The 21295-nt window shown below is 46.6% G+C and overlaps 1 protein-coding gene and 1 long non-coding RNA gene across 2 annotated transcripts in view; one reads left to right on the top strand and one right to left on the bottom strand.

Annotated features, from left to right (window-relative positions):
• The window catches only part of LOC134947964 (uncharacterized), a 120302-nt gene that overhangs the window by 42809 nt on the left and 56198 nt on the right, over positions 1–21295 (bottom strand). The window lies entirely within an intron of this gene.
• Positions 14575–16197, top strand: LOC134947963 (carbohydrate sulfotransferase 4-like). Its single transcript, XM_063935754.1, has one exon. The coding sequence runs from the start codon at positions 14575–14577 to the stop codon at positions 15706–15708; it is 1134 nt and encodes a 377-aa protein (XP_063791824.1). The 3' UTR covers positions 15709–16197.

Here is a 21295-nt window from a genome sequence, read left to right on the forward strand (position 1 = left end):
ATGGAGGAATTTGGCGATGAAGGTACGGGGCGGGGCCCCCGGAGGTAATGGGCGCATCGGAACTCTATGGGCTCGTTCTATTGTGAAGTAAGGTGAAAATACTTCAGACCCAAATGCATCCCTGGGCCATTTTTCAAGAAACTCTTCAGGAGATGAGCCCTCCTCTTTCTCAGGCAATATTGTTGCGCCGTAAGCGTCCCTCCATGTCCGTTAGCTTTTTGCGCACATCAGTCATCTGAGACTCCAAAGCATCAGTACGTCGTCCCAACGGGGTGACAGAATCCTCGACATTGGAGATACAGGTCTCGTCCTCACCCACCCTCTCCCTCACCCGCTGAAGGTCTTGATGGATAATGGAGAGGTCAGACTGCACCCGCCCAATTTTATCAGCCAAGCGAGCCTCACTAGCATCCAACACTCTCTGTAATGCAGCATCAGGCGGTTCAGAGGAAGCAGAACTATATGCAGGAGATGGGGGCGATGCTTCAGATCGTACAGTCTCTCCCCTCTGCTGTTGAGGACCGGGATTACGAACAAACTTCTCCATCGCACCCGCCGCCGCACTATGCTGGCGGCCTCTCACCATTTTGGAAAACACGATGCCGCAACACTCGACCAGTAATATATATCAAAGCAAATGCAGGTAAAGAGAGGAGGTGCATGCACCAGCACAATATGAAAGGGCCAAGAGGTGCGGGAAATATATATATATATATATATAGAGAAGGACCAGTGTTCTTGGCTGTATTGCTGAATATCGGCACAGCGGTTATGATAATTACGGACTGAAGCAGGGAATTAGGCAGTATCCCACCTGAACAGTCGCTATCCCTTTAAGGCACAGAGAGTCAATTCCCACAATAGCGACTCCTGGGCTTGGCAAGGGAGCTCAATCCCTGTATTAATATGGGCAGGAGCAGACAATTATATAGACCAGGATAAGAGGAGGGGGGAGAGGGTGCACACACTGCTGGTATCACCCAGCACTGACTCCCAGCAATTGCACCCCCTGCAGCAGCAGTTCAGTCCCCTGGATACCTGAAATTTATAGAATGCAGGCACAGAGAGCAGCAGGGGTCCAGGAAGCGGTCCGCGGGCTGATGGAGGCAGACACGTCAGGACGGGCAGGGCGGCCGCTCAGAGGACGCTCCAGGCGCCCGCACAGCTGAACGGAGCGGTGGACACTTTCGCCTCTCACCCGCTCGTAAATGCCACGGCTGGCTGCAGCGGGCGGCGGCTAGAGGCGGGAAGGCCGAATTTCCGGGAGAGCAGAAGCGTGAGCCCGCGGCATCACAAGCGGGCCCAGCGCACACCAGGGCTCACCCACAAGACGGCTCCAAACGGCTGGAAAGACAGCAGTAGCCGGTCCAAAGCACTCCAGGGGGGGCACCAGATATTCACCCAGCCTCGGTCCACAAATCAGTCCCAGGGGGAAACACAGGATATAATTACAGGATACTGTGGCTGGAGAGCTGCACAACGTGTGTGCTACTCCATGCCCATCCTGGCCACGCCCCCCAGGAGATGGACATACTTTGAGAGAAGGATAGATAAGGAAAGTGGTGAGATTACGAACCAGCACACACAGAACAAGAGGAAAGCCATGCTAACCAAACTTGAAACATGAACAGCAACAGCTGAACAAACCAGAATACTTAACCAAGTAACAGTGCAGGCAGAACGAAGCACCGGGCGGGCGCCCAGTATTCCCTACGGACTACGAGAAAAGGATTTACCGGTAGGTAATTAAAATCCTATTTTCTCTTATGTCCTAGGGGCACTGGGAATCCATTTAGTACCATGGGGAAGTACCAAAGCTCCCAAACCGGGTGGGAGAGTGCTGAGGTTCCTGCAGAACTGATTGACCAAACTAAAGGTCCTCAGAGGCCAAAGTATCGAACTTGTAAAACTTAGTAAACGTGTTCGAACCTGACCAAGTAGCTGCTCGGCAGAGCTGTAAAGCCGAGACACCCCGGGCAGGCGCCCAAGAAGAACCTACCGACCTGGTAGAGTGGGCCTGTACAGATTTTGGAACCGGCAAGCCTGCCATGGAATAAGCATGCTGGATAGTGAGCCTGATCCAGTGTGCAAATGACTGCTTTGAAGCAGGACACCCAATTTTATTGGGATCATATAGAACGAACAGCGAGTCCGATTTCCTGTGATGAGCTGTTCTCTTTACATACACCTTCAAAGCCCTCACAACATCCAAAGGCTTTGAAGTAGCAGAGGCGTCCGTAACAACCGGAGTTGGTTTATGTGAAACGCGGACACCACCTTAGGAAGAAATTGCTGACGAGTCTAGAGTTCAGCTCTGTCCTCATGGAAAATCAAGTAGGGGCTCTTGTGAGACAGTTCCAACACACGTCTTGCTGAAGCCAAGGCCAACAGTTTGACGTAAGATATTTTACGTCTACCTCCTGCAATGGTTCAAACCAGTCTGATTGGAGGAACTGCAACACCAAATTGAGATCCCAAGGTGCCGTGGGGGGTACAAAGGGAGGTTGAATGTGCAGAACACCTTTCAAGAACGTCTGGACCTCAGGGAGAGAAGCCAATTGTTTTTGAAAGAAAATAGACAAGGCCGAAATCTGGACTTTTATGGAGCCTAAGCGTAGGCCCACATACACTCCCGACTGCAGACAAAACAGGAAACGTCCCAGACGAAATTCCACCGCAGAATATTGTCTGCTCTCACACCAAGAGACATATTTTTTCCAGATACAATGGTAATGTTTAGACGTTACCCCTTTTCCGGCCTGGATCATAGTCGGGATGGCCTTGTCAGGAATCCCTCTCCTGGCTAGAATCAGCCGATCAACTTCCATGCCGTTAAACGTAGCTGTGGTAAGTTTTGAAAGACAAACGGGCCCTGTTGTAGAAGATCCTCTCGAAGAGGCAGAGGCTACGGATCTTCGATCAGCATCCCGAGAAGATCCGCATACCAGGCCCGTCTTGGCCAGTCCGGAACAATGAGGATTGATTGAACTTTTTCCCTTTTTATCCTTTTTAGAATTTTTGGGATCAGAGGAAGTGGGGGAAACATGTACAGCAGCTGGTAAACCCACGGAGTTGTCAGGGCGTCCACTGCCACTGCCTGTGGGTCTCTCAACCTGGAACAATACCGCTTGAGCTTCTTGTTGAGTCGAGATGCCATCATGTCGATTTGTGGGTAACCCCACTGACGCGTCAGCCACTGGAACACCTCCGAGTGGAGGCCCCATTCCCCTGGGTGCAGGTCATGTTTGCTGAGGAAGTCTGCTTCCCAGTTGTATACTCCCGGAATGAAGACCGCCGACAATGCCACGGCGTGTTTTTCCGCCCAGTGGAGAATTCTTGACACCTCTGACATTGTGGCTCTGCTTTTTGTTCCGCTCTGTTGGTTTATGCACGTCACCACCGTCACATTGTCCGACTGGACCTGAATGGCCTGATTCTGAAGAAGATATGAGGCCTACAGAAGAGCATTGTAGATAGCTCTGAGTTCCAGGATGTTTATCGGAAGAATGACCTCCAGATTTGACCATCTTCCCTGAAACTTTATCCCTTGGGTGACTGTGCCCCAACCTCTGTGACTTGCGTCTGTGGTTCGTAGAATCCAATTCTGAATCCCGAACTTCCGACCCTCGACTAGGTGAGAAGTTTGTAGCCAACACTGGCTTTTGGCAACAGACGAATTCTCTGGTGCATGTGAAGATGCAATCCGGACCATTTGTCCAACAGATCCAGCTGGAAGGGCCTTGCATGAAACCTTCTGTACTGAACCGCCTCGTAAGATGCCACCATTTTCCCCAGAAGGCGTATGCGGAGATGCACCGAGATCCGGGTTGGCTTCAGGACAGCCCAAACCATCGACTGGATTATCATTGCCTTTTCCAAGGGAAGGAATACTTTCTGAGACTTTGTGTGCAGTATCATTCCCAGGAAATTAAGCCTCTGCGTTGGCTCTAGGTGAGATTTTGGTAGGTTCAGAATCCACCCATGATCCAAGAGTAGTCTGGTTGAGAGACCAATGTTCTCCAACAATTGCTCCCTGGACGGTGCCCTTATCAGAAGATCGTCCAGGTACAGAATTATGTTCACTCCTCGTTTGCGGATAAGTAATATCATCTCTGCCATCACTTTGGTGAACACCCTCGGTGACATGGAGAGACCAAAAGGCAGAGCCTGGAACTGGTAGTGACAGTCCTGCAGAGCAAACCGTAGATAAGCCTGATGAGGCGGCCAGATCGGAATGTGAAGGTACGCATCCTTGATATCCAGAGATACTAGGAATTCCCCCTCCTCCAGACCTGAGCTCACCGCTCTCAGAAACTCTATCTTGAATTTGAACACTCGTAAGTACGGGTTTAATGGCTTGAGGTTCAGAATCGGTCTTACCGAACCGCCGGTTTCGGTAATACAAACAAGTAATACATACAAACAACCCTTGTTGTGTAGGCGAGGCAGAACTGGAACAATGACCTGGGTCTGTACCAGTTTTTGAATGGCGTCCTGTAATGTTATACTTGCCTCTTGTGAAACTGGTAAGCCTGATTTGAAGAATCTGTGAGGTGGGAGCTCCTGGAACTCCAGTCTGTAGCCCTGGGATATTAGATCTATGGCCCAGGGATCCTGGCACGAACTTGTTCAGATGTGACTGAAGAATTTTAGCCGGGCTCTCACCAGCCAGTCCTCCAGGCATCGCGGTCCATCATCATGCTGAAGGTTTTGAGGAAGCAGAGCCTGAGCCCTGTTCCTGTGAACCAGCAGTCGCTGGTTTACGTGGTTTACCTCTAGTGCCTTTGGTGGTGGTAGAAGAACCTCTGGCCTTGCCCCTAAACTTGGCAGTCCTAAAGGACTGTAAATTGGGTCCTGAGTAGGCCTTTCTAGTCAGGGGAGCTGTAGAAGGGAGGTATGTGGACTTACCTGCAGTAGCCTTGGAGATCCATTTGTCTAGTTCATCTCCAAAATGGGGTCTCGCCTGTGAAGGGTAGGCCTTCAACGCCTTTCCTGGAGACCGCATCCGCAGTCCATTGGCATAGCCATAATCCCCTGCATGCCGACACTGCCATAGCTGTAGTGCGTGCATTAAGCAAGCCTATCTCTTTAATGGCTTCCACCATAAAGTTCGCAGAGTCTTGTATATGTTGCAGGAACAAGATAACCTCCTCCTGAGGCAAGGTATCTAACCCCTCAATCAGGTTACCCGACCATTTAATCCACCCACATGCTATAGTGGGTCTCTGTGCCACCCCAGCAGCTGTATACAAAGATTTGAGCATAGTCTCAATTTTATGATCAGCCGCGTCTTTTAGGGAGGCTGCACCTGGAACAGGCAATACAATTTCCATGAGAGCCTCGATACTGATGCATCCACTATCTGTGGATTTTCCCATTTTTTTCCTATACTCAGGAGGAAAAGATGATAATAACCGTTTAGGGATTTGACATTTCTTATCAGGATTAACCCACGGTTCTTCAAACAGAGTATTTAGTTCCTTTGACACAGGAAAAGTGGCCGAGGATTTCTTTTTTATATTAAAATAAGATTCCTCACTCTCCTCTGTCACCTTGTCAGGGATATTCAGAACTACTCTGATAGCCTCTATGAGAGCCTCTATTCCCTCCAACAGAGTACCCTCCCCCACCTCTGAGTCCACCTCACCCTCCTCCATTTCTGACCCCTCATCATCAGAGTCAGACTGCAGGATATGGGCCAAAGTACATTTTTGCAGACAAATGGCAGAGGACTGAAACGCTGGTTTGGGTACTGAGTCTCTTTTCATAAACTCAGTCATAGATTGTCTTAAGTATTGCGTCTCTTTCTCATTCCGAGATAACTTAGTAGAAACTGTGGAAATCATTCCCCTAATGGAGTCCAGCTATGCTGGCTCCACCCCACTAGCCTTGGAAGGGATACTACACTGAGTACACACTAGTGAACACCCTGGAGAAGAGGAACACTGTGCCTTACATGAAACACACTCTTTGCCTAACATAATGTAACAGTGACAGTACACATACACAGGAAAAGGTTAAATGCATAATTAACCCACAAAGAGCCCTTCCAGGGAGACGCAGAGAGAGTATGGAGCCAGCACACGGCGCCCTTAATGCCTATGCCAATTTAGCCAGGTTGCAGACTAAGTACCTAGATTAGGGACTTAGTACACTAATAATCGCTCCCACCCTGCTATGACCCCTTAGTGCCGCTGAGGTAATCTGGAGTCTCTCCGGAGGAGCTGCGCGTCCCTGTCAGTCAGCATCTGTGTCAGCTGCAGAGGGAAAATGGCGCTGGTGAGCTGCTGGATCCGCTCATCGTGAAGCCCCACCCCTTCAATGGCGCGCAGTCTTCCTGCTCTTTTTTATACTGGCTGTATGTGTCTATGTGCATAAAATGGAGACAGACTCCTTTTATGTCTTTGTTGCCAGTCTGGGTACTGTGTCCGCTGTTTAGCATCTGTGTCCGTACACAGCGGGAGATGCATTCTGCCCTGTCTAGAAACCGTGCATCTCCATACCCTCATGCCGCCATAATGGCCGGCAACCCGCTAACCGGGATGCCGGCTTAGTACTCACCACTCTTCATTCTTCTGGCTCTGTTAGGGGTGGCGGCATGCTGTGGGAATGTACGCTCGCCGTGGTGGGGCTTGCGAATAGTTCCCTCAGGAACTAGTGTCCTGTCAGCGGGGAACGGGACCATTAACCCTGAGAGAGGTTGGGCCATCTCCCCCCTAAGTCCCACGAAGCAGGCAAGCTGGTGCCATCCAATCCTGCCTGAAAACAACAAACACAGAAAATAAATGCAGAAAACTCTTCAGGAGCTTCCATATGCGTGACCGGCTACTCCGGGCACATTTTCTAAACTGAGTCTGGTAGGAGGGGCATAGAGGGAGGAGCCAGCGCACACTATCAATTTCTTAAAGTGTCCATGGTTCCTAGTGGACCCATCTATACCCCATGGTACTAAATGGATTCCCAGTATCCCCTAGTACGTAAGAGAAATTTTGTTTTTTTATTTTTAATGCCCTGTGATGCTACTGGAGAAGAGGACCAATCGTCGCAAGATTAGGCGAGTATGGTCCCCACCCCCACCTACACACATGCAGGGGCAGATTTCTCACAAGGCTACCTGGGCACCCACCTAGGGCCTGGCGGGTTCCAATGGGTCCGTGGCCGGATCCCACGAAAATCTGGACCATCCATGATCCATCACAAAGCCTGGTTTCTAGGTAAATGTTTTAGGGAGGTTTAGTAACGTGGCACAGACCAGTATTAATATCACTGAGCTCTTTTACTGTGCCTCTGCAAAATGTTCCCAGAGGAGCACTGCCCAGCCACCACTCTGATGCCCAGCCACCACTCTGATGCCCAGCCACCACTCTGATGCCCAGCCACCATTCCAATGCCCAGCCACCACTCTGATGCCCAGCCACCACTCTGATGCCCAGCCACCATTCCAATGCCCAGCCACCACTCTGATGCCCAGCCACCACTCTGATGCCCAGCCACCACTCTGATGCGCAGCCACCATTCCAATGCCCAGCCACCACTCTGATGCGCAGCCACCATTCCAATGCCCAGCCACCACTGGGGCTGGGCATCGGAGGGGCCGACGCTCAGCCCCAGCACAGCACCATGGACGGATTGGGCTGCCAGCATTGGTGTTTCTATAATGGGTGCAATGTGTGCAGTGCACACGGGCCCCTGGGTCCAGGGGGGGGGCCCACACCACACATACTGCACCCATTTTAATACTTACCTTTCCGGAGTCCAGCATCGGGTGCTGCGATCGCGGCGGGAATCGCCACCAAAATGGCCACCAGATTGGTCTCCGGAAACATGGAGGTCGCCATGTTTCCGGAGACCTGTGCATGCACAGTAGACTTCGGCACAGTGCCGGAGTCTACAGTGCCGTACAGAGGAGGGAGCCCACCTGGAGGTGCATACGGGCCCCCTCCTCTGTTGAAACGCCCCTAGCCAGCACCCCTTTATATTCGCAGTACTGCACTGCCCCCCACACTACATCACTATACTGCCCCCCACACTACATTACTACCTACCCGCACTACATCACTACACTGCCCCCTCACTACATCACTACCTACCCCACACTACATCACTACACTGCCCCCCACACTACATCACTATCCTGCACCCACACTACATCACTACCTACCTATTCTACATCACTACACTGCCCCCTCACTACATCACTATACTGCCCCCCACACTACATCACTACCTACCCACACTACATCACTACACTACCCTCACACTACATCACTATCCTGCACCCACACTACATCACTACCTACCCACACTACATCACTATCCTGCACCCACACTACATCACTACCTACCTATTCTACATTACTACACTGCCCCCCACACTATATCACTACCTACCTATTCTACATTACTACACTGCCCCCTCACTACATCACTATACTACCCCCAACACTACATCACTACATTGCCCCCCTCACTACATTACTACCTACCTATTCTACATCACTACACTGCCCCCTCACTACATCACTACCTACCTATTCTACATCACTACACTGCTCCCTCACTACATCACTATACTGCCCCCCACACTACATCACTACCTACCCACACTACACTACCCCCCACACTACATCACTATCCTGCACCCACACTACATCACTACCTACCCACACTACATCACTATCCTGCACCCACACTACATCACTACCTACCTATTCTACATTACTATACTGCCCCCCACACTACATCACTATCTACCTATTCTACATCACTACACTGCCCCTCACTACATCACTATACTACCCCCAACACTACATCACTACACTGCCCCCCTCACTACATCACTACCTACCTGTTCTACATCACTACACTGCCCCCACACTACATCACTATCTACCTATTCTACATCACTACACTGCCCCCCCACACTACATCACTACACTGCCCCCCTCACTACATCACTACCTACCTGTTCTACATCACTACACTGCCCCCACACTACATCACTATCTACCTATTCTACATCACTACACTGCCCCCCACACTACATCACTACACTGCCCCCCACACTACATCACTATCTACCTATTCTACATCACTATCTACCTATTCTACATCACTACACTGCACCCCACACTACATCACTACACTGCCCCCCACACTACATCACTATCTACCTATTCTACATCACTACACTGCCCCCTCACTACATCACTATACTACCCCTGACACCACAACACTACACTGCCCCCTCACTACATCACTACCTACCTATTCTACATCACTACACTGCCCCCACACTACATCACTATCTACCTATTCTACATCACTACACTGCCCCCCACACTACATCACTACAATGCCCCCCACACTACATCACTACCTATTCTACAACGCTACACTGCCCGCCACACTACATCACTACACTGCCCCCCCCACCCTATACCACTACCTACCCACACTACATCACTACACTGCCCCCCACACTACATCACTACCTACCTATTCTACATCACTATCCTGCCCCCACACTACATCACTACCTACCTATTCTACATTAATACACTGCCCCCCACACTACATCACTACCTACCTATTCTACATTACACACTGCCCCCCACACTACATCACTACCTACCTATGCTACATCACTACACTGCCCCCTCACTACATCACTATACTGCCCCCAACACTACATCACTACACTGCCCCCACACTACATCACTATCTACCTATTCTACATCACTACACTGCTCCCCCACACTACATCACTACACTGCCCCCCACACTACATCACTACCTACCTATTCTACATCACTACACTGCCCCCTCACTACATCACTATACTACCCCCGACACTACATCACTACACTGCCCCCTCCCTACATCACTAGCTACCTATTCTACATCACTACACTGCCCCCACACTACATCACAACACTGCCCCCCACACTACATCACTATCTACCTATTCTACAATGCTACACTGCCCCCACACTACATCACTACACTGCCCCCCACCCTACATCACTATACTGCCTCCATACTACATCACTACACTGCCTCCACACTACATCACTACACTGCCCCCCACCCTACATCACTACACTGCCCCCCACACTACATCACTACACTGCCCCCACACTACATCGCCCCCCACACTACATCACTACACTGCCCCCACACTACATCACTACACTGCCCCCCACAATACATCACTACCTGCCAAATAACACTGTATAACAGTATAGAAGGCGATAAGTGGTCATAAGCAAACCATTTCAGGTTCTAAAAAGGTGTCAAATGGATGATCTTTTCCTTTTTTTATTAAAAGTGGGAAAATTATAGTAAGCAGGTGTTTTCCACCAAACTAAAACGTCTAGAATATTTAGGGACAGAAAAATGTCTGTAGTGCGATTTTATTTTAATTTTATAAATCAAGTTTAAAAAATATTGGAAAAAACAAGTCTACGGTAAGACCCATATGCAAGTTACAAAACCCTGTACCCATCTATACAACACCCCAAAATAAATGTCCCACATAATTACACCTTTCTTTGAGCTTTTTACAGGAAATTAACTGAAAAATTACAGGTCATTATTGCCCAAATTTAGAAAATGAAATGCCTCCTAGTTTACTGTATGATTAATCATTGGGGGGTGTAGCAGAGGTCCCAACATTTTTGCCTAAAGAGTTTTCCCTACACTCCATCTACTCAGGGGCAGCAAACTAAAATCCCTGTAAATTCCCATCACGATCCGTGTTAACTTATCATCGGTTTTCTAACTAAAACAGGAAAAAGTCACAGCTGCAGGTTTTTTAAGCCATGTTAATCAATTTTCAGGCAACTCACAGCTAATTGAATCTATATTTTCATACTACATACTTATTTAACTAATATACTGTGAGGAGATCAAGGTAGGAGTGCCCTCTCCTGGGGTAGATGGGCACTTCCAAACACACAGCAGCCAGGAAACAGTACACCAGTCCAGGGTTTTCGTGCAATCTAGCCAAAGCTGGTTTTATTGTGCAGTAGAGAAAATATAAGTATAAAACGGCATATACAGGCTATTTTTTAATTAAAAAAAGGTGTGTTAGATTCAGACGCATCTTCTTACTATCAACGATAAAGACACTTTCAGCCCTGATAAAACATGCATGTTTCCTGGATTGAGCATTAAAAGGGTGATTCATCAAAGCTTGGAGAGAGATAAATATCAACCAAACAGTTTACAGCCAATTTTTGAAAAATATCAGCTAGGAGCCGATTGGTTGATACTTCTCTCTCCACTTTATCTCTCTCCAAGCTCTGATAAATCTCCCCCTTTAGTAGTTTCCTTCTGGATATGCCATTGACAGGTGATGTTGGTGCTGGTTATCATTTCTCATGTAATAGTGGAAGCGATCGTTTCCCCGTTCTTTACCAACAAAGCTCTGGGTAATGACCCCCATTTTGGATCGTCTGGTGAGTGTCCTCTGTTTGTTTGACTATGTATAAATTAAGGTGAGTCATATTGAGTTCATGATCAACGTTGTTTCCTTCCTTGGAAATCTCACTTCCGCTGTTTCTCATGACGATCGTGTTAAATAGCAAACATATGAGCCATAATCATATTTTTTCATACCTGCTTGACTTTGGAAGTCTACTTATCTGATTACAAGTTTCATGTTAATATGTATTTTTTTTATCAGTGTGCTCTAGATTTTCTTTCTTTGGTTGCCCTGCTATGTGCTACCTCTTATCACAGGCATTATAATATGGTGTCATTTTTGTTCTGGTATGTCATTATAGCCACTGTCCCCAACATAGTGATTAAAATATCTTCAAATATTTTTTTTTTAAGGTGGTCTGTTTGTCACTGATGTGGGTCAACGTTCCTCTTAATTTAAGGGTGAAATGTGGTAAAAACTCAGAAAACGTTTGCCGCAATCCCCATATGTATCAAGCCCTGGTAAGTGAAACTTCACAGAGCTTGTAGCCAATAGGAAACACCTATGGGCTTCATTACTGAGAATTTCCTTTGGATCCCTCTTACCCACCTCCCTACGGCTTGCACAAACAGAAAGCAGCGCATACGTAATAGGACGCAATACGTGGCGGGATGTATTGTATGCAATATGTGATGCATGATACACCATGCCCTAAATAACTTCATATTGTGTTAACCTATCATTAACATATCATTGCTTGGAATGTTATCACAGTCAGAATTATATAAATCCCACCATACTTACCTCTTCCTTTACTTTCTCCTGGATCTCCGCAGAGGGGACATTCTATTACCTCTTCCTTGACTTTCTCCTGGATCTCCGCAGAGGGGACATTCTAGCAGAGTAAGTTTATAACACAGGTATCATCACATAGCTTTCCGCATTTATGATGCCAAAAAATTTCCCTGGTGAAATCCGATACAATGAAACGCGTAGGATTGTTGTCAGCTGTTCTTCTGACTGATGTACAATAGGGTGATAGATACACCTACAGACATTTCTGCAGTCCTTGACAATTGGCAATAACCTGATTTTACAGTACAGTAAATACTGTGTTTCTAATTTCTATCTAGTACAAAGATCTCCAATTTTATAGTATGTTCATTGTATCAAATTGTTTTAATTGTACTACGGAGAATATCCTTTTTCTTATCTGATTCTAGATTATTCTGCATTTAGGCATTGTGGTATAATTTAGAACTACTCTTTTTATGCTGACAGAGACAATGGGGGGTATCCAATTAGATGTGAAACAACATCCGATGTTCCACCGATATTTCTTTACAGGCTATCCAATTTGGAATCAGTGAAACTTGTGTGTTTTTGGTAGAAACAGTGAAAACAGGGCTGTTTCTGGGGATTTGTCTTAGGCAGGTGAAACCCAATCCCCGGTAAGCCGCGTCTCGTGCCGGCTTATCAGGGCTACCTAGATAGCCCCCGGCGGGACAATTAGCAGCAGTAAATTACCACGGCTAATTGGATAACCCTGAATGATTTCAGGTGTAGAGCCTCTCCATACAGTAGCAAACCATTACATAGTATCCAGGTCATTCATGCTCCATACAGTCAATACAATAGTGCATATACACTTATCTTATTTTTCTATGCACTGTTGTGTTCTTCCTGTATCGGGATTCATATGATATCCCTGCCGACGGGATGCCGGCGATCCTATGACTGACACACAGAGAATCCCTACCCCACATAACCCGCCCTTATCACTAACCCTAAACCTCCCCAGTGGCACCTAAATCTAACCCCACCCTCTAACCGCAGCCTAACCCTAACCCCCCCCCACCCTCCTCTCCGCAGCCTAACACTACCACCTTCCCCCCTGCGGCTTACCAATACTGAGTAGTGTCGGCATTCTGACAGATGAGATGCCGAACGCCGGTATCATGAATGGATCCCCCTGTATCATTTACTATTAACTTATGATGATATTTTATGAGAATCCTCTTACAGCGGGAATACATATTTATTTTGCAACTTTACACACATTCTGTTCAAAATTATTTTCTATGGCTTGTTTTTATCCATATACAGGTTGAGTCTCCCTTATCCAAAATGCTTGGGACCAGAGGTACTTTGGATATGGGATTTTTCCGTATTTTGGAATAATTGCATACCATAGTGAGATATCATGGCGATGGGACCTAAATCTAAGCACAGAATGCATTTATGTTACATATACACCTTATACACACAGCCTGAAGGTCATTTTAGCCAATATTTTTTATAACTTTGTGCATTAAACAAAGTGTGTCTACATTCACACAATTCATTTATGTTTCATATACACCTTATACACACAGCCTGAAGGTCATTTAATACAATGTTTTTAATAACTTTGTGTATTAAACAAAGTTTGTGTACATTGAGACATCAAAAAACAAAGGTTTCACTATCTCACTCTCACTCAAAAAAGTCTGTATTTCGGAATATTCCGTATTTCGGAATATATGGATATGGGATACTCAACCTGTATATTGAATTAGAAGAAATATAGATACAAAAATTCTAAGAGTGATAAAAAAAAATGATGTCATCACTGTGGAATTTAGTGATCGTTGGTGTAAACTCTGACCCCTCCCATCAGTGTCAGTGATGTCACTCCCAGATAGGTCCAGCCTACCACACATCTACAATCTCTAACACTTCTGTTATATCCCATACTTACTCATCATATACCACCTCATGATGCATACACAGACAATCCTGATAATTACCCAATAACATCACAACATAATCCACAATCAAAGATGTAGAACAGTATAGAAGGAAGGAGAAAGACACAAAGGCACATTTCACATACAGAAAAGTAAAACGAGGACATTCCAAAATGTAAAACAGTAAACATGAAAAGAAACGAAAAAATTCTTAAGGGTTGTAAATTTACTGAAGGTTGGTAACCATGACAGTGAGTACATCTGGAAGGTGAGGTGATTTTCATTAATTCCCACGTTTATTTCATAAATATGTCTGAAAGATTATCCATTGTCTGTTTAGATATTAGATTCATGTTCAGTCATCTTTTCAACATTGAGATATTTTTCTCTTCTTTCTCATTGCAGGCTGGTCCGAAGATGGCCCTTCGAGTCAGATACCATTGCCTTATAGTTGTCTCACTTCTTATCTTCTTCTCCATCTGGACTTTTAACCATCAATGGGATTCACCCAAGGAGAAACGTATCCATATCATTATCCTTTCTTCTTGGAGGTCTGGCTCCTCATTCTTGGGACAGATCTTCAACCATAATCCTAATGTCTTTTACATCTATGAGCCAGCAAGGATGGTCTGGGTTAAGCTCCCCAATGAAAAACCCAGTTTCCTCCACTATCCAATTAGAGATCTCCTCCGCTCCTTATTCACCTGTGACATGTCCCCACTACACCACTACCTTCCACGGAGGGGGCGATATATATCTGATCTACCCTTTTGGTGGGAGAGCAGAGCATTATGCTCCCCGCCAGCTTGTAGTGCCATAGACCGGGATGAAGAATATGACCGACCCACCTGCTTCCAACAGTGTGGTTATTTTCCTCTGGATAATATGGCACATGCTTGTGAAGTCCACAGCCACGTGGTATTGAAAACTGTGCGGGTACTGGATCTCGGTGTTCTTCTTCCACTTCTCCAGGATTCCAAACTAGATCTCAGAATTATACATCTGGTAAGAGACCCTCGAGCAGTGGCTTTTTCACGAATGAACTTTGGCTTCCTGAACCAAGAGGATCTCCAAATAGTCAGGGAAAACAAAAAATGGAAAAATAAAAAACAGATGCCTAACATCACGCATGTCATGGACAGTATCTGCAATGCACAAGTTGCAATTGATGAATTTAGAAGTAAAGCTGGTAAATCGTTGCGAGGGCAGTATATGATGATAAGATATGAGGATTTGGCAAAAGAGCCCTTACCTATCATTGAGCAGATCTTCAACTTTGCCAGTCTCAGACTTACAGAAGGTTTTCAGGGATGGTTATACAATATCACCCACCAAAGCAGGCAAAAGCAAGGAGCATTCATGAACTTTGCCCTGGACTCCATGAAAATAATTCAAAAGTGGAGGATTGGCCTCAATCACAACACTGTGCTGAAGATACAAAATAAATGTAGGAATGCTATGGAAATCTTTGGCTATGGACACGTGGAGTCTTTGAAGGAGCAACATGATCTTAATTCAGATGTACTGACAGAGGTGAAAAAGAATCAGTAGTTCCATAAAAAAACAACAACAAAAAAACTGACAGCTTCATCCCTGTAGGTTACAGAACAGCTGCATCTCCAGGAGTCCACAAGATGAATGACACAAGATGAAACAGTGGTGGAAATAGCAGATAGAAACAGAGAATTTTAAACACATAATTTGACAGCAGATAAGAACCACTTGGCCCATCTAGTCCACCCCTTTTTATTACTATATTTTACCTCAAATCTTATTTCATCCTTTTTTCTTTGTAAGGATATCCTTATGTCTTTCCCATGCAAGTTTAATTTGATCTATTGTCTTAGCCTCTACCACCTCTGATGGGAGGCAATTCCATTTGTCCACTACCCTTTCTGTGAATTAATTTTTGCTCAAATTGCCAGAATTGAACGCAGTATTCTAGATGAGGCCATACCAATGACCTATACAGTGGCATTATTACTTCTTTCTTTCTGCTGCGGATTTCTCTCCTTATGCAACCAATGTAGTGGCCATTTTCTCTGGGTGTAGTATGGTATGCTGGTGGTCGGGCTCCCGGCGACCAGCATACCGGCGCCGGGAGCTTGACCGCCGGCATACCGACAGTGTGGCAAGCGCAAATGAGCCCCTTGCGGGCTCGCTGTGCTCGCCACGCTGCGGGCACGGTGGCGCGCTATACTGTGCGCCGGGATCCCGACAGCCGGCATACTGAAGACCACCCATTTTCTCTAACGCAGTAGTAGTAATAATAATAATAATAATAATAATAGTGTCTATCTAACTTAGAAACTGTATTGGGTTGTTATTATTATAATAATAATTATTATTATTACTCTAAATAAATATGATTTGAACGAACACATTAATTTATACTGCGACAATGAACTTGTGCATTACTAACTAACAGTGACTTTCTCACTAGTTACTTGCCAGCTCTTCTGGCATCGGTCCCCCAGACAAATGTCCCAGAAAGGCTTTTATACCTCTCCTCTCAGACAGGCAGGTGACACTCCCACCCTGCCATCTTAAGGGCGTTCTCCATAGATGCTCTGATTAATCAATCACATGCTTTCAGCTGCACCAGGATGCAAAGGAGAAATGCACTGAAGTTAATTAAGCAAGCAAGACACACATTTTCTATCCTCCACATATGTTACTTACCTGGGTTTGTCCCACTGAATGATTTGCTGAATGACAACAGCCATAACCAAACCAAAGCACTGTAATGTTGTCAGTGCTGGAGGGTGAAATGGTAGGTAGCATGGTCCCAGGAATTTGCTGACCTTGGACCCAAACTCTCTGCTGGTGGCACTGCTGAGATAGGTAATACAAGAGTGTGATAAACTGCATGAAAATGCAGCTGTATTCTACTCCATGATGAAACCAGGGACACTAGAGAATATCCTGTATAAAAGTGGTGTGTCTTTAAGATGGGGAGGAGCTTACAGTGCTTATAGACACCAACCATGTAAATGGACCCTAAACAATCAGTATAGCTATGTCAGAGGGATTCTAATATATCTATTCACATACAAGTTAAATACACATTTTACAAAGCCTACAGTTGACATTGATCATGTGTACATTGCTGAAATGTGGACATGATAGAATGTCGACAGACAGTCCCTGGTGGTTTAGTGGTGACTTACCTGCTCACTTCATAAACCTGACGGAATGATGATTCCAGTAATTATTGTCCCCTATCCCTGATTCCTAGACTGAACCCTCCCTGCATATCCCTAGTGTTAACATTTTGAGAATCCCACAATTCACATTTCAGATGTTGACAATGCAGACATGTGGACATTTTAAGGATGTTGACATATTGCCTGTTGACATCATAACTGTCAGAATTGTGGTGTCAACTGAATGACTGCATCCTGTTATATGTCCTTGTAATTGTGCAACAAGATTCTGTAACTGAGATTCCAGTTATTTATGTAGCTGGCTATGGGAATTATTTGTTCCTCTATGAAAGGGAATCATCTTTTTAATATTTGCACTTATTATTTGCAGTTTGGAGCTGAAGGAGCCAAACATGGAAATAAATAATTCTAAAAATCATGGTAAACTTTTTCCATATTCCGGAAATAAATACTTAAGCTTTTATCTATCAGTTTCTTAGGAACTAATGATAACATGTAACAGTTCCCTAGGAAAGAACTATACATGCTTATGTTTATTGATTTTGCCTATATTGTGTATCTTACATAACTGTACGTTCTAGTTAATGGAAAAGCTGCACCTGTCACTCAAAATACCAATTATGGGTCTGATTCTGAGTTGGGAGTAAAGCAAAAAAGAGCCAGTAACTGTGCACTTTGGCAAAAACAGTTCGCTATAGGAGGGATTCAAATCTATATTGCAGTGTAAAAATCCTATTTGCCTACTTTGGGGGCGGAGACAGGCTCATCCCATCATTAGGTCCGTCCCTTCTCTGCAAAATTATGCACTCAGGTGCGTGGGGAAGGGGTAGGGCTAAAACATCATGATTTTGTGTCCTCTCGATACACACCTGCAATTCCTTGAATTATCTCCTCATGATGCCCACTTCACCCAGGGGGCTGGGGGCACTACCCAAAAATTTGGGAATCTCCCACACCTGCTGGGAGAGTAAGTATGGTAAGAATAAAGCTTTCAGGATTTGTGGGCTACATGCAAAAGCAGCCAGTATTTGGCATACATGCAAAAACGAGTTTTATGGTAAGAACTTACCGTTGTTAAAACTCTTTCTGCGAGGTACACTGGGCTCCACAAGGATGGACAATGGGGTGTAGAGTGGGATCTTGATCCGAGGCACCAACAGGCTCAAAGCTTTGACTGTTCCCAGAATGCACAGCGCCGCCTCCTCTATAACCCCGCCTCCCTGCACAGGAGCTCAGTTTTTAGGTAACCAGCCCAATGCAGTAGCAGGAAAAGAGACGACAACGGTTAATAGCCACATACACCACACTCTCACGACAGGAGGAGTGTCAGCGGCTAATGCCATATCAACCAAAAGAAGCTAAGTGCATCAGGGTGGGCGCCTTGTGGAGCCCAGTGTACCTCGCAGAAAGAGTTTTAACAATGGTAAGTTCTTACCATAAAACTCGTTTTCTGCCGCTGGGTACACTGGGCTCCACAAGGAATGGACAATGGGGATGTCCTAAAGAAGTTCCTTATGGGAGGGGACGCACTGTAGCGGGCACAAGAACCCGGTGTCCAAAGGAAGCATCCTGGGAAGCGGCAGTATTGAAGGCATAGAACCTTATGAACGTGTTCCTGGAGGACCACGTAGCCGCCTTGCACAATTGGTCAAAGGTCGCACCCCGTTGGGCCGCCCAAGAAGGTCCAACAGACCGAGTAGAATGGGCCGTAATGTGAGCAGGAGCTGACAGACCAGCCTTCACATAAGCATGTGCAATCACCATTCTAATACACCTGGCCAGGGTCTGCTTGTGAGCAGGCCAGCCACGTTTGTGAAATCCAAACAAAACAAAGAGAGAATCAGATTTTCGAATAGAAGCAGTTCTCTTCACATAGATACAAAGAGCTCGTACCACATCCAAAGACCGCTCTTTGGGAGACAAATCAGGAGAGACAAAGGACGGAACCACAATCTCCTGATTAAGGTGGAACGAGGACACCACCTTCGGTAAATAACCGGGACGAGTCCGAAGTACCGCCCGGTCACGGTGAAAAATCAGATATGGGGAACTACAGGAAAGGGCCCCCAAATCCGACACTCTTCTAGCAGAGGCAATAGCCAGCAAGAACACCACCTTAAGGGAAAGCCATTTAAGATCAGCTGAACCAAGGGGTTCAAACGGAGGCTCCTGCAACGCCTCCAAAACCACCAACAAGTCCCAAGGAGCCACAGACGGGACATAGGGAGGTTGGATACGCAACACACCCTGAGTGAAAGTATGAACATCATGTAAAGTCGCAATTTTTCTCTGAAACCACACCGACAAGGCAGAAATATGAACCTTGAGGGAGGCCAGACGCAGGCCTAAATCCAGGCCCTGTTGCAGAAAAGCCAAAAGTTTGGCTGTACTAAACTTGGAAGCGTCATAATTGTTAGATGCGCACCAAACAAAGTAGGAATGCCAGACCCTATGGTAAATCCAGGCCGAAGCCAGTTTCCGGGCCCGCAACATAGTTTTAATGACCTCTTCAGAAAAACCCTTAGCCCTCAAGACGGACGCTTCAAGAGCCACGCCGTCAAAGACAGCTGGGCTAGGTCCTGGTAGACACAGGGGCCCTGAACGAGGAGGTCTGGGCGTTGTGGAAGTAGAATTGGACGCTCTGACGATAGGCCCTGCAGGTCTGAGAACCAGTGCCGTCTGGGCCACGCTGGAGCTATGAGAAGCAGATTTCCTTTTTCTTGCTTGAACTTCCGAATTACCCTGGGCAGGAGTGACACCGGAGGGAACACGTACGGCAGCCCAAACCTCCACGGCACCGTCAGCGCATCCACGAATGCTGCTTGAGGATCCCTTGTCCCTGCTCCGAAGACCGGAACCTTGTGATTGTGTCGAGACGCCATCAGATCTACATCTGGAAGACCCCACTTTTCCACTAGGAGTTGAAACACTTCTGGATGGAGGCCCCACTCGCCGGCATGCACGTCCTGACGACTGAGAAAGTCCGCTTCCCAATTCAGGACTCCCGGAATGAATATTGCCGATATGTCCGGTAGATGGCGTTCCGCCCAATGTAGAATCCGTGAGACTTCCTTCATTGCCAAACGGCTTCGAGTGCCGCCTTGATGATTTATGTAAGCCACTGTGGTGGCGTTGTCCGACTGTACTTGAACAGGACGGTTCTGAATGAAGGGGGTCATTCCGAGTTGTTCGCTCGTTATTTTTTTCTCGCAACGGAGCGATTAGTCGCTAATGCGCATGCGCAATGTCCGCAGTGCGACTGCGCCAAGTAAATTTGCTATGCAGTTAGGAATTTTAGTCACGGCATTACGAGGTTTTTTCTTCGTTCTGGTGATCGTAATGTGATTGACAGGAAGTGGGTGTTTCTGGGCGGAAACTGGCCGTTTTATGGGAGTGTGTGAAAAAACGCTACCGTTTCTGGGAAAAACGCGGGAGTGGCTGGAGAAACGGAGGAGTGTCTGGGCGAACGCTGGGTGTGTTTGTGACATCAAACCAGGAACGACAAGCACTGAACTGATCGCACTGGCAGAGTAAGTCTCGAGCTACTCAGAAACTGCACAGAGAAGTCTTTTCGCAATATTGCGAATCTTTCGTTCGCAATTTTGATAAGCTAAGATTCACTCCCAGTAGGCGGCGGCTTAGCGTGTGCAAAGCTTCTAAAAGCAGCTTGCGAGCGAACAACTCGGAATGACACCCTAAATGCTGGGCCAAGTTCAATGCATTGAAGACCGCCCGCAATTCCAGAATATTGATCGAGAGGAAAGATTCCTCCTTGGTCCACCGACCTTGAAGGGAGTGTTGCCACCAAAGCAGCAACAGACGGACCCCCCGGAGTCAATGAGATCATTTGAGATCTGATCCGGTGAGGCAGGCCGTCCCACTTGGCTAGAATCAGCCTCTGGAGGGGGCGAGAATGGAATTGAGCATACTCCACCATGTCGAATGCTGACACCATGAGGCCCAGCACCTGC

The sequence above is a fragment of the Pseudophryne corroboree genome, chromosome 8 (genome assembly GCF_028390025.1).
Source record: "Pseudophryne corroboree isolate aPseCor3 chromosome 8, aPseCor3.hap2, whole genome shotgun sequence".
Taxonomy (NCBI): domain Eukaryota; kingdom Metazoa; phylum Chordata; class Amphibia; order Anura; family Myobatrachidae; genus Pseudophryne; species Pseudophryne corroboree.